This window comes from Acipenser ruthenus, chromosome 4, assembly GCF_902713425.1.
Source record: "Acipenser ruthenus chromosome 4, fAciRut3.2 maternal haplotype, whole genome shotgun sequence".
NCBI classification, from domain to species: Eukaryota; Metazoa; Chordata; class Actinopteri; order Acipenseriformes; family Acipenseridae; genus Acipenser; species Acipenser ruthenus.
Genome location: NC_081192.1, coordinates 10,838,940 through 10,853,506, shown reverse-complemented (window position 1 = coordinate 10,853,506; position 14,567 = coordinate 10,838,940). Strand labels below are relative to the sequence as shown.

At 40.7% G+C, this 14,567-nt stretch overlaps 1 protein-coding gene across 4 annotated transcripts in view; it reads left to right on the top strand.

Annotated features, from left to right (window-relative positions):
- phf14 (PHD finger protein 14) overlaps window positions 1-14,567 on the top strand; it is a 141,893-nt gene that overhangs the window by 8,902 nt on the left and 118,424 nt on the right. For all 4 annotated transcript variants that reach the window (XM_034920598.2, XM_033998851.3, XM_059021997.1 and 1 more), the window contains exon 4: window positions 1,850-1,994. In XM_034920598.2, coding sequence (XP_034776489.1) covers window positions 1,850-1,994 — 145 coding nt within the window. The remainder of the gene's footprint in view (window positions 1-1,849; window positions 1,995-14,567) is intronic.

Genomic DNA, 14,567 nt, shown 5'->3' with positions numbered 1-14,567 from the left:
AAGCCCCATTCACACTGGCATGCTCTACCCGGGTCAGAACCTACCTGGGTCAGTACCCTGTGTAATGCGAGTCGGGTACGCGATTTCACACTGTTTGATAAAGCAGAGTTGATCTGGGTGACAGAGATGCAAATACACAATATGCGTATCAATGCGTATCGAAGCAGCTTGTTACTGATGCTTCCATCCAAACTTCTCTGGATTGAACTGTCGGCACAAATGTTTATGCATCCCTGCTGCAGTCTGGCGCATGCTGTGCCTCAATCAACAAAAATATGGCTGAACAGAATAAATAGAAATGTTCCTTTGCGGAAGTGAAACCTTCACACAGACGTGGCTGTTTGTTATTGTGTCGGCTCACGAATGGCCGTCAAGCATTTTGTCTCGCTCAACCCGGGTGAAAGCGTGTCATCCCACATCCTGAGGTGGGTCGCTGAGACCTGGGTTAACCCGGGTATGATACAGGTATGTGGTTTCACACTACGCAGGATTGTGACCCGGGTAGCCAGGACCCAGATAGGAATGCCACTGTGAAAGGGACTTGACTGGGGAATCTGCTGCACAATGAAATCATCCTTTAAAGTCCTGACGGTAAACAGTGTAATTAAATCTATTATATCTGGGGTGCAAGATGCAACAGATGAAAAAAATCAGTTCATGTTGACTCAAAACTTTATATAGGCACTCTACGATTTGACTGGCGAAAGATAACATTGGTTTATTGGAATTCACAAAGACTTGGTATGGCAACCTTTTCACTTCCTTTTTTGTTTAATTGTTGAGCATTTTGCTGTGTTTCAGCCCTTCATTAATTATTTTCTTTATTTTAAGTTTCCAGGGCAGTTTGTTAATGGTACATGTGCAATACACAAACGTTAAGTGTATTTTTGTTTTTGGTTTTTGCTGTTCTTCTATATTTCTTAAAAGGAGCTGTTCATTTTAAGCTAAACTTTTACACAACAGTACTCGCACATGTTTGGTCACCATCACAACTGGGGTTCCTGTATTCTGCCGGTGTAAATACCTCTCTGCACTTACAAGCATTTGTATTCGATCAGATTGTTACTGTCCTTCTCGCACTTGAGTTTATTAAAACATGTGATGTGTTTTTAAAAAAAAAAAAAAAAAAATTATACAGACCGACGTCATGTTGCATTCATAAATACTGATAGATGCTTTCAAAGGGAGAGGCAGCCTTTTTGTGCCTACCCTCGAAAAAACAATTGTCAAAACTTTTGTTGTCTCATTTGCAACCATTTTAGTCGCAGTGTGGAGACCTGCTTCATCATTTCTTTGTGATTCAGTGGTACAAACAGATTGATACATTACGATGGTGCGATTAAGGGAGTATTGTGGTTGGGGAATCATATCGTCATAAAGAACAACTGCCGGTGTGTACCAGTTGCAAGCCTGTCACATACCAGTACTGGTACGCGTACAACAGGTTGAAAACCACTTCTCTAAAGCACGTTGAGAGGCTCCATTCAAAAAGCTTATTGGGAAGCTAGTGAGTTGTGTCATTGATCCAACAGCCAAACATGGTGCAGTGAGTGGTGTTGGTTTTTTGAACATTTTCACTAGCCTCTAAATTATGAAATGTATAACAATCTGTTCCATATAAAAACAATCTGTTTAGTCAAATTTGGTGATGTTTTGTTTAGCAAATAAATTATAAGTAAAACAAAGTGTCAAAAACACACCCCAAAGGAAATCCATGCAAGAACTTAAAATGTTGTTCTATTTTTGGCCCAATGTGCATTGGTTGAGTCACTTTCTCATCATCAACTTTTAGATGCACCTTTTTAAAATAAACAATATTATTTGTTGATTTTTCTTTTAAAAAATGTAGGATTCAATGGAGCTAGACAAAAGCCAGAACAGGAGCTCCCAGAAGATGGATCACATACTGATCTGTTGTGTGTGCCTAGGTGATAACAGTGAAGATGCAGATGAAATAATACAGTGTGACAACTGTGGAGTAACCGTACATGAAGGTAACTATATTGCTTTTCCATATCTTAAGTTACCTGCATAGTATCTGAATTAATTAAGAAAATTACATGGTATTAAAACTCATTTTTGCAGCTACAGTACCTTAAAGCCCTGGGAACACAAAGCGACTTTTCCAGGAGCAGTGGCTTTAAAACTGGTTCCAGGAAACTGCCACACTAGGAGACTTTCCAAGTTTAGCCAATTAAACTGTATTACTAAAATGTTCTATAGTAAACTAATAGTTTCTTATCTTTATTTCAATCAGTATTTTATTTATGTATTTCTCAATTTCTCTCAATCATCTTTCAGTTCTTTTGTCAAAATCATTCATCTCAGTTTTTGAAGATGTTTCTTTCATGAGAAATATTCAGGAATTTCTATGTTTTATTATAATGAACAGCTTGTGATATATTTCCCAAATAAAAAAAAAACAATCAAAAGTATTGCCTTACAATGAAAGAACGTGTTGGTTGGATTTGCAGTCAATTTGTTAAAGAGTAAAACTAGGAACGGCCAGCAAGGGACTGATTCACCTGTGTGAGTTAAAAAGAAAAAGTAAACTCCTGTCTGTGTTCTGATCGAGGTAACACAGATTTACATTTACTCTGTATTGTATTTTTTAGAATGCTGCTGTGCCATATATGATTATTTCAGGGCATGAAGTTAAGGTCATGAAGGGCAAGGCAATGTTGCCTTCATTGGGTGTGAAGATTCAGGGGCACCAAGGCAGTTCTAGGGGGAAAAAAGGCAAAACATAAATCCAACCCAAGGGCACCAAGGCGATTTCATACTAACAGCAAAAAAGAAATACAGAGAGCCTATTATGTTGATAAAATTATAATTCAAACAAACACAAATCAATGTTTCCTGAGTGATTCACATCCTAATTGTTACAAAAATAAAATATAGGTCACTTTTCCATTGTAAAAATTAAATGATATAAAAAAATCAAATTTAAAAACATACATTTTCATAATGAAAAAATAAAGGGTAATTTGGCAAAAAATACATATTCAGGGTATTTGTACTAAACTCTGTCACACACCACTGACTAATACATAGATTACACTAGAGGCTTAGATACAGCCTTATTGATACAACAGCACAAATAAGCGATGTCAGTGACGGGAAAGTTTAAAAGAAAAAATATATTTTCAGGCAAACTGGCTGAAGATGTACTCGTGGCTGGAGTTTAGTAACGGTAGTGGTCAAATGAGTTGTTCGGTCTGCAGTGTCTGCGCAACTGTAGTTTGCTAACCGCTATTACAAAACCTGTACAAACAACGCGGCTTTGAAAAAAGAAAGAAAAAAATTTGAAATAGAAACTTCGTCAGGCAATGGAGAGTGCTCTGCATCACAATGATGAAAAGCTGGATGTATATAATGTTAGATGTTTACATTTGAGAAACTTTATATAGTTTCACAGTTCTTAATGTACAGTTGCAAAGAATTTACAGTTTTGTTATGGTGCATTGCTGGACACTTGATTTCAGGAAAAAAAACAAAAATCAAACGGTATGGCTGTTTTAAACGTACAACACATTCTAACCCTTTTCGTGAAAACACACGTTTTACTAGTTAAAAAGCAAAATTACGTAAGGTATTGAGAATGTATTGCACAAAAATAAATGAAAACAGACCGCTCTTCTCCCTTCTTTTTTTTCAAATGTTTTTGAGTTGGCATGGGGCCCACAGACACACAAATCACATAGTGACACTGCCAGTGAACAAGTGTGATTGAAAACTCCTGGAAACGTGGTCATATTGAGCTTTAAGCCCGAGACAGATAGGCGCGGCATGCGAGGCATTTTGCCACGTGTATTGCTGGCATTGCTTTCATATGGTGTTGGGCAGATCAGCGCGGGACGATACCGCTAGGCCCGCGGTGTCGCTGACGGTACCGCTCAAATCGAATCCAGAGCTTTTTTTTCTGGTTGCCTTTAGTAGTAGGCTACTTGCTGTCAGCAATGTATTGTATGTTTCTTTGCTCAGCTCAGATCGCTCATTTCATACACCTGCTTATAGATGACAGAAAAACAACTTGTACAAAGCAAACCAGTGTTTTTATTTAGTAGATTATATGGGGGGCATTACAGCTACGACCAAAGGTTTTGCATCATGCTCTATAGAATTAATAATGTTACGTTGACATATTGAAATTACATATCACTTTGTAGTTTTCCAAAAACTTAAAATGTGACATTTCAAAATCTAACATGAAATACTGTACTACTACTGTAGTTTCTGGTAGATGTTTGCGATACCATTTTGTAGTTTCTTAGATTGCATGATGTTAAATAAAATATCAAAATTATGTTCATATAGTTTTTTTTTTTTAATTATGTCTGCATCATAATCTACTAGCTGATGCAAACCTTTTGGCCATATATGTAAATTATATTTGAGTCCATAGTCTACGGTGTGGTACTGACAACTATTGTACTGTACCATTCCATTTTTTTATATTGTAAGAAAAGTCAGTCGCGTAGTGCATACCGCTCCTTTGTGTCCGGGTGCAGACTAGTGGTATCGCACCATGAAAATGCCCAGCGGTGCCGCACCGCGCCTGTCTGTTTCGGGCTTAACAGTGTCTTTCCCTCTGTTTGCCCATCATTAACCAATGGTACAGTATGTCTCTTGTGGCTTAGTGCTGGGAGGGGCACAGTAAAAACAATGGCAACAATAATACATTATGATAATGACTCATTGTCACAAAGACGGCCGGAGTGGGTGGTTTCAGACCAGAATCAGGAAGTAACACACAGAGATTTGGGGTTTTGGTGAGGCTGAGCGCGTGATCGCGCTCAGCATTTAATAACAGACAGAAAATAAAAGGTTTGAAACAACAAAACACTGGACACGGCACTACACGCCAAAATAAATAGACAAACAAAACGGACTACACAGACAAACGGTGCACGGAGACACAAACAAACACGGTGAGTACAAACACTTATATTTACGATCTTTCACTTTCTAGTTTCTCCTTCTCCACACCCGTTCTCCACTCACCGAACACCTAACCCTGAGTGCAAGAAATGTGCGTCTATATATACTATTGTGCTGGGATTCAATTACTAATTAATTATTCACTTGAATCCCAGCACGTGAATTAATACTGTGCAACCCCGTGCTCACATATTACATTTAACCAGCACGTGAAGTGATTTGTGCTCTCCTCGTGCCTAAATACAAATCTACATTAAGTACACGTGAAACACAGACCCGTTTATATCCCGTGTACCAATCTATACACCAACATTTACACACGCACGCAACACACAAATGCACACAGGGGCGGGGCGCATTGCCACATATACCCCCCCTTGTGCGCAGCACACATGGCCTCAACGGCCACCTCCCCCCTTAAAAATCCAGCAGTCCAGGCCAAAGTCTCGGGCTGGGAAGGGAGGCTTCAGTGGGCCCATGGCTGGCAATGCTGTCAGCACCCCTGCCGGTAGTGGCACGGCTGACAGCCTTCTGGTCCATGCTTGCAGCGAAATTGCTGCGGGGGATGCTGGTCTCCTGACCTCTCCCCCTGTCTTTGTAGCCGGTAGCTCCCTTTGGTGGGGCTCCGACCACAGTACTGCCGGCAGCGAAGAAGCTGCAGTGGGAGCAGGTCTCCGGACCTCCCCCACGATCTCCGGCAGCGAAACTGCTGCAGTGGGAGCAGGTCTCCGGACCTCCCCCACGATCTCCGGCAGCGAAACTGCTGCTGGGGTTGGTGGTCTCCAGACCTCCTCCCCCTTCTTCGTGGCCGACAGCTCCCCTTTCTGGGGCTCCGGCCACCGTACTCCCCGTGGTGGAGGTATGGGAAGCAGAGACAGCTCCTGCTGTTCTGCTTCTGGCAGTGGCAGAGGCAGAGGCAGCTCCTGCTCCTCTGCTCCTGGAAGTGGCAGAGGCAGCTCCTGCTCCTTTGCTCCTGCCGGTGTAGGTGGCGGAGGCAGAGGCAGCTCCGGCTGCTCTGCTCCTGCTGATGTAGGTGGCGGAGGCAGAGGCAGCTCCGGCTGCTCTGCTCCTGCCGGTGAAGGTGGGAGCAGCGTGTAGTCTCCTGCCGATGGAGGTGGGAGCAGCGTGTAGTCTCCCCCTTTTCCAGGGGACTGGTGCTGCTCTGCCTCTCTTGCAGGGAAATGGTGCGGCTCCGCTTCTATTGCAGGGGACTGGTGCGGCTCTGCCTCTGAAGGGAAAACCAGCAGGCATTCTTCCTCTGCTGGTTGTGCTGGGGAAACCAGCAGGCATTCTTCCTCTGCTGGTTGTGCTGGGGAAACCAGCAGGCATTCTTCCTCTGCTGGTTGGGCTGGGGAAACCAGCAGGCATTCTTCCTCTGCTGGTTGTGCTGGGGAAACCAGCAGGCATTCTTCCTCTGCTGGTTGTGCTGGGGAAACCAGCAGGCATTCTTCCTCTGCTGGTTGTGCTGGGGAAACCAGCAGGCATTCTTGCTCTGCTGGTGAAGGTCGGAACAGCTGCCTCTCAGGCTTCGGATTCCCGCGGTCCCCCCGTCTGGGCGCTGTACGCTCGCGGTCCCCCCGTCTGGGCGCTAGTTCCTCCTCTTCATACTGGGTGGGGCATATGGCTAACGTGTGCCCATAAGCCCCACAGCCAGGGCATAACTCTGCTGCGAGGTTCTTTAAAAAAACCTCCCAGCCATCATCCCCGACCTCCTCCCTTTTGGGCTGTGGACGCCCCGACTCCTCCCTTTTGGGCTGTGGACACTCGGGTTCCCCCCACTCAGGCGTAGGACGTTCGGGTTCCTCCCACTCAGGCGTAGGACGCTCAGGCTCCTCCCACTCGGGCTGTGGACGCTCAGGCTCCTCCCACTCGGGCTGTGGACGCTCAGGCACCTCCCACTCGGGCTGTGGACGCTCAGGCTCCTCCCACTCGGGCTGTGGACGCTCAGGCTCCTCCCACTCGGGCTGTGGACGCTCAGGCTCCTCCCACTCGGGCTGTGGAGGCTCAGGCTCCTCCCGCTCAGGTACTGGAGAGGGCAGCGACTGCTCCTCTCCCTCTTGCTCACTGGAAGGCATCCCTCCCATGTCTGCAGCTAGGTAACCCAGCACCACCATGGTGAGGTCACGAACGGATGCCGGGTTGTGCTGTTGCTCCCAGTCCTCCCATCGTTTCCCATCTCGCATCTGTAGTGCGTGAATAACCCAGGGGAGGTCACTGGCGAAGTTCCCCTCGGGGTGCACCAGCCAGTCCCATATTTCCCGGGACGGTGGAGAACCCGGTGGGAGTGGGGGTAGAGGGGTGGCTACTGCCCCGTTGTGGCTGTCCTCCTCCCAGCCCGGCATGCAGGATGAGGGCTGCAGCTGTTGTTGTTGCTGCTGCTGCTTCTGCTGCTTCCTGCAGCTCTTTCTTCCCATCCTCGCTTTACTATTTTTTTTTTTTTTCACAAAACCCCCTCTCCTGGTCTGACGCTTGGAGGCGCTATTATCCCACTTCTGACACCACGTGTCACAAAGACGGCCGGAGTGGGTGGTTTCAGACCAGAATCAGGAAGTAACACACAGAGATTTGGGGTTTTGGTAAAGCTGAGCGCGTGATTGCGCTCAGCATTTAATAACAGACAGAAAATAAAAGGTTTGAAACAACAAAACACTGGACACGGCACTACACGCCAAAATAAATAGACAAACAAAACGGACTACACAGACAAACGGTGCACGGAGACACAAACAAACACGGTGAGTACAAACACTTATATTTACGATCTTTCACTTTCTAGTTTCTCCTTCTCCACACCCGTTCTCCACTCACCGAACACCTAACCCTGAGTGCAAGAAATGTGCGTCTATATATACTATTGTGCTGGGATTCAATTACTAATTAATTATTCACTTGAATCCCAGCACGTGAATTAATACTGTGCAACCCCGTGCTCACATATTACATTTAACCAGCACGTGAAGTGATTTGTGCTCTCCTCGTGCCTAAATACAAATCTACATTAAGTACACGTGAAACACAGACCCGTTTATATCCCGTGTACCAATCTATACACCAACATTTACACACGCACGCAACACACAAATGCACACAGGGGCGGGGCGCATTGCCACACTCATTTTCTCGCAGGACGAGATGACGAATTAAATTGAATTGTGACAGAACGGGCCAGCTGACGCTGAGCAAGTTTGTGAATGGGTTGTATATCAGGTGTGCTGGTGCTGAGGGACACAGGCGGCAATGACGGGTGGGCTGCTTACTGGCAACTTTTGCTGTAAGTTTTATTTTTGGTTTTTTTTGGGAGGCATTGCGGCAAGTAGCTTGGGCCCTGTGGCAATTGCCGCCGGTGTCGTCGGTTATTTCGCGCCCTGATTATTGTAACTACGCTGATTTAAGTGCATGCATTTCAGTTTTTTATAATTGGTCCCCACTCTGGGTATCAATTTTGGGGGGATGAGACTGTTTTGCGGGAGATTTTGAATTTCTGGGGGTGAACTTAAAAAAAAAAAAAAATAATAATAAAAACTGACACCCAATACATTTTAATAATAATATATGAATGACCTAATAATAATAAAAATAAAATAATTGTGGCTAGAACACATTTTCTTATTATCCTTGTCCATATGTACAGCAGTGTGTAAATTCAATTTCTTCATCTTGAGAACCAAGTATCCAATATTTGATGAACCTTACTAAAGCAGTGTACTGTCAGTTTTTATTTATTATCCCCCACTAGGGTGACTGGGATATTCAGGTGCTTGTACATGCTGTAATGATACAGATGGCTATAGTTTTGTCTTTACAGCGTGGTGGGCTGAGGGGAATGGAAGGGTGTGTATGCCAGTGTACGGTTAGGTGTCCTTTTGATCGTTAGCTTAAACTACATTTTGTCAGTTATGGCCTGCTGGATGTTCATTAATAATTTTTGGATCCTTGTTATGATTTAGCTGTGTTAATGCCTACTTTTTTTTGCCAAATTTGATATGCAGGGGAATTTAATTCCGCTTGAAGTATAAAATGGGAACTAAATATTTAAAGATTAAGACTTAATTTTTCTAAATAATCCCCTTACAATCCATTAAGGCTTGAAGTAACTATTGCACTATATTTTCTGTGCACCTCCTTGACCTGTATGTATTTGTAATGAACTTTTATGAAATGTATAATAGGGTTGCCAATAGCTGTTATTCTCTCTAAGTTGGGACATTAGAGGTGTTTTATGCCCATCTGTCTATTTCTGCTCTACTGTGTGCTCAGAACCATCTTGTCAAACGTTGCATTTTAAATCAAATCTTCATTTATCTTTTTGTGTGGGGCTGAGATTAACAGAGAAAGGGAAAACTGAGATCAATCATTATCTGAACTGCCAACTGCATGTAATATCATAAATGATATGTAATTATGCTTTACTAAATCAGTATAACCTTGAAACAGTGAGGGGCAGAAATAGCTATGCAATGTCAGCCCTTGGAGCTACATACAGAATGCTAAAGGCAGTCAGCTACTGTATTTGGGCTTTTCTACAGTATAATTAGGGCTTCTGTTTTTCATTTTTTATTAATTGTATTTTTCGGTGCTTATTTTTAGCTATTTTCGAGTTTTATGTAAATCGTTTTTTTCGGGGCTTTCATTTTTGATATATTGTATGAAATTGTGTTTTCAGTTACTTTCCAAAATGCTTGAGCGTTTTTTTTTTCTGTCAAAATATGTATAGTAACTCGACAGTAGCTAAGACAGTAATTGCACACTTAAGTTGTACCTCCTTTCCTTTGCTGTCTTCCATTACGAAATCCCTGTGGTCACGGGCACATTCTTCTGGGGTTTTTGTGTGTAGGAATTTTTTTACATTTCGCCACAATTCTGTTTTAAGTCCTCCGTATCTTAACTGTAATACAGCTTTAAATCCCACTAACAAGCCTTAATTCCTGACTGTAATCTCGTTTTAAATCTTGCAAGCGGAGTCTCCAATAGAAATGTAGGAATGTGCTGTCACTCAGTAGTTGGGGCGAGTTTAAAGTATTCAGAACAAATCAATGACAGATACAAGTCAGGAAGGCGGGGCATTGCCCAGCAGCACATGGAAATATATTTACTATTATTTTTGTAGTAGGTTTTATTTTGTAATGGGAAAAGGGTAAAAATCAATGTGAATTGATTAACCATTTCCACAGGTTTTCCAGTGTTTGTTGGCTGCCGTGTTTTTATCAGGTTTTATCGGTTAAAACCGAAAATCAGAAGCCCTAAGTATAATACGACTGTCTCAAGAAAATGTTGGCTATTCAGTTATTTTCCTTTTATCTTCTGTATATTTTTGTGCTTTTGAAATATATTTAATCTTCATCATTTTTTTCCTCCAATGATTTTATTTAAAAACAGCAAGTGGTTTTCAGTGTAGGAGAGTAAGTTTCTTGTGCTTATTGTGGTTTTTGGTTTTGTAAAAGTAGATTGGGCAAACATTTTTTTAGATTTCCACAAACAAAACCCCAAATAGGTTATTATTAATAGTTTTCACTTAAACATATCTGAAATTATTATTATTATTATTATTATTATTATTATTATTATTATTATTATTATTATTATTTTTTAAATGGTTAAAAATACTTTTTTACGCACCAAATTCAACTACAGTTCCTATCCGGTGGCCATCTTGGATTTGCACTCTACTGACTTCAGCTTTTAGAATTAAAGATTTGTCACTAAAATATTAAAACTTTTCATTGGAAAAATTCATTCCAAGGTAGATTGTGATTTTAAATTGAAAGATCTTTTTTTTTTTTTATTATGCTGAAGCCTACCCCTAAAAACACGTCTGTCACTCTGCCAAGAGTTCGTGGACTCTTTTTTTGTACTGCAAAAAAATGCATAGGCGTCATTTTTAAATGCAAGGGTTTTATTTATAATATACAGAAACGCAACGTACTATAGCATGTTTTAAAGGACATTTATTTGTCTGTTAAAAAATTATAATTATATCCATTATGCAATATTTTTTTTTAGTATTTCTTAGCAGTCAAAAAGTCATAATAACGTTTTACATATTCGTAATTTGTAAATCATGTTATTATACAACATTGGATTAATGCTTTTGCCACTGAAAAAGCAGGTAATGTGAAAAAGCAGATAATGTGAATATACATAATTAATATGAAGCAAGTTATAAATGTAATCCAATTTAAACTAAATCTGTGCAAAGTCATGTATTCCACATGTTTTACCTTCTATTTTACAAATCCATGTATTTAAACAGTCTAGCATATGCAGACTCAGATCCACCGTGAATTGTATCAATGCTGTGAGTGTCTGCTCTATCTGAGCTGCCCTGTGACATTTTGACCAGTCATACCATCTATGGCACTGCTGTCAATCATGCGTCTACTTGCAAGTAGAAACGTGCCTTTTAAATGTATCCAGCGTATTCTTAGTCGAGTTTCTACATACACTAATCATGTTATTTATATATGTGCATATCGCGCATCTGAAATACTGTTCATGCTGCACATTTCTAATATCGAGACTGGTTGCGATTTAAGATTATTATTTATTTATTTCTTAGCAGACACCCTTATCCAGGGCCACTTACAATTGTTACAAAATATCACAATACAAAGTATCGCATTGTAAAATATCACATTACTGAATATTATAATATAGATAAGAGCAGTTATAAAAGTATGATAAGATCACATTCAAGTAAGAGCAAAATAAAGAATACAGTAAACAGATGTTATAAACTGCAAGAGTTACATATCGTTCTGTCTCGTTAATACTTTTGGCAAATGTATAGATCTCATGCATCACCCCATTTGTTAATAATGACACAACATATTTTGCACAAAGGAATTCTGCTTCCCCTTATCACTGTTTTGGTGCCTTCTAACACTCCCAGCAGCAGAACTTGTTGTTGTCATTGTCTCAGAGGGGAGGGAACTTCGACTGGATCCCTGTCAAAACCAGAAGCGCGCCACACCCAAATATCTTACAAAACCACACCTGATGGTAATAATTCAAAGAGGTGTGTCTTCTGGACACATCGCTGTAACCAATTATATAGTTTTTGAGAGTTTGGAATTTGGTTTCGTTTTCGAAATACCGGCCCAAAATATTTAAACATTTTTTTTTTTTTTTTTTTTTTTAATGTTCTGACTTGTCAGAATAATGTGAAAACTGAGATTCAGAAAGATAACTCTTTGAAGTTTATTTTAATGCTGTTTGTGTGTAGTGTAATGAAGTCAGTTTGTTTTTTTTGAAAATAAGACATGACACAGACTTGGCGCCGCAGCTAAGTCTGGAAATACCATTGCCGCTTGTCTTACAAACAAACTGCTGTCCTGTAAAATCCACTTAGAAAAGCACAAATTGTGCATCCCTTCCTGTATGTGATGCCTGCTCGCAAAGATTTTGTTTTGCGATGTGACCTCCTCCATTGAGATGCGACGGTCCCATCGGGCATTGTGTTCCGGGCTTTACTAGCACCATTACTATATGCGTTATTTGAACTGTGAAACATTACCGGTATGCATGTCAACAGCTGCAAAATTGTCAAGGCTTTGCTAAATTTGGCCTGCCTTGTACCAGTATTACCTATAAATATCTCCTCTATGCTGCATCAAAATGATATGTAACTGTCGCACTTGCACTTCATTTTGCTGTGCTGTGAAATTTCATACAGTCACAGAAGAGGCTTGGGGCTGTATTTAATGCCATGACTTTGTCATGTGAGTTATGAGTTGTCAGATTCAAGCTGCCACTTAACATCGCTTGCTGAGCTACAGCAGATTGTGTTCTTCAGCAGGGATAGAATGGTGTTATACTCATGCAGGTGATAAATCTGTTTTATAATATGTGTTAGATGTACTGGTTGAAGTGGAATGGCTTTGGTATGGAAGGCTGTTGGCTTGGTTTTAAAAAAAAAAAAAGGTTCTTCTTGAGCTGCTACAAATTGTCATTTCTGTAGCATAAAAAAAAAAATTCCAATATTTTTCCCTGTGATGGGTCACTTGTTACCAGAGTGAAGAGACAAAAACGATGTTTTTTAACATGATAGTGCTTGGTCAGCAGATATCCACTATGGTGGTAATCTTTTATGGAAACCTTAGGCATTTTGGAAATTTAATTTGGCAGTGTTGTTTTTTTCCTCGCAACTCCAGTTTTCTGCTTTTTTTTTCTTTTACACTACACCCAGCCAAGTTGATTTAATTCATGTGACTTCACTTGCGTGTCTCTGCCAAAACTCAACACGGCAGCCTCACTAATGAAGAAAAAATGCAATGTTTCAGCAAAAGACAGAGCTAATCATTTTTTGATTATTTATATGAGGATGGTGGGATACTATTCTGCAACTTTTGCTGTCATTCGATTGATTATGTACGAGTCAGTACCATTAAAGATCATATTGCCAGTTAAACACGTAGAGAACAAGAAAGCAAAAAAGGTGGCAACAATGGCAAAGCATTGCATTTTTCTGTGCTGAAAAACGCACACTTTCACACCTAGTTCGTTTGACCCATTAATGCGTAATCGCACCAGGATGCGCATCAAACCAAATGAACCGAGATCACTTGAAATGGTGGACTCGATTTGCTTGGAAGTGGACTCGGTACATTTGCCACTTTGCTCCATTTCAGCTTTTTGGAATATGAAACCAAACGTGTTCCAGTTCACTTGGAAATGAACTGCTCCAAACAGCGAAGCAAATCGTGGAAGTGACGTACTATTTAAGCAAGCACCAAGCAATACAGGGTTTGTCAAAAAACATAAACATGCACACAATAGCACATCACAAAAACAAAATACTGTGATTTATTAACTGGTGCAACCCGGTGCTATTCAATCAAATGACGCTAATATGACTGTTTTGAGATTTACTATTGCAACATGCACATTCTTTAAGAATAATAGCAAAACTGTTACAAGGCAAAGAAAAGAAAAATATGAAATGACAGTTGAGTAATTATTTAGCACATGTATGACGTCTGGCTTCATTATAATTGTGCCATATACGCTTGCAGGGAAAACATTGTGCCAAGACAAGGTGCTGCTATCTGTACAGACAAGTTACTATTGCATTTGCTCTGCTTTGCCTGAGTTTAGTAAACCATCTTCTGTTGCATCTGAATCCCACCACACTCACCCACACAACATTCACAACAAGCTGTTATCTTATTATTATTATTATTATTATTATTATTATTATTATTATTATTAGTAGTAGTATTGGTAATGGCAGTATTGTTATCAATAATAGCTAAATAGCAGTTGGTTGAATGTACAATATGTACACTGTTTTCATAATCATGATTTCGGCATGTGATGTTTTTTCGGCAATGATTTGATGTTGTGTGCAGCAAATAAACCAGAAGAACATGGACAACAGCACAACCACATCATGTAAAGTATGGAACAAAGTTTTTTTCAGAGAGAACTTCCGCACTAGTAATCAGCAAGAGAACCGAGTGCGTTTGGAAAGTGCAGTGTCAAACCAATAGAACTGTGGTCTGGATGAAGCTGCACGCGAACCAAGCAAATTAATTTGAATGCAATATAATACTAGAACGGCCGTGCTTATACACATACCTAGAACAACCATGAGCAGTCAATTTGACCGGCTTATTAAAAAAACAACT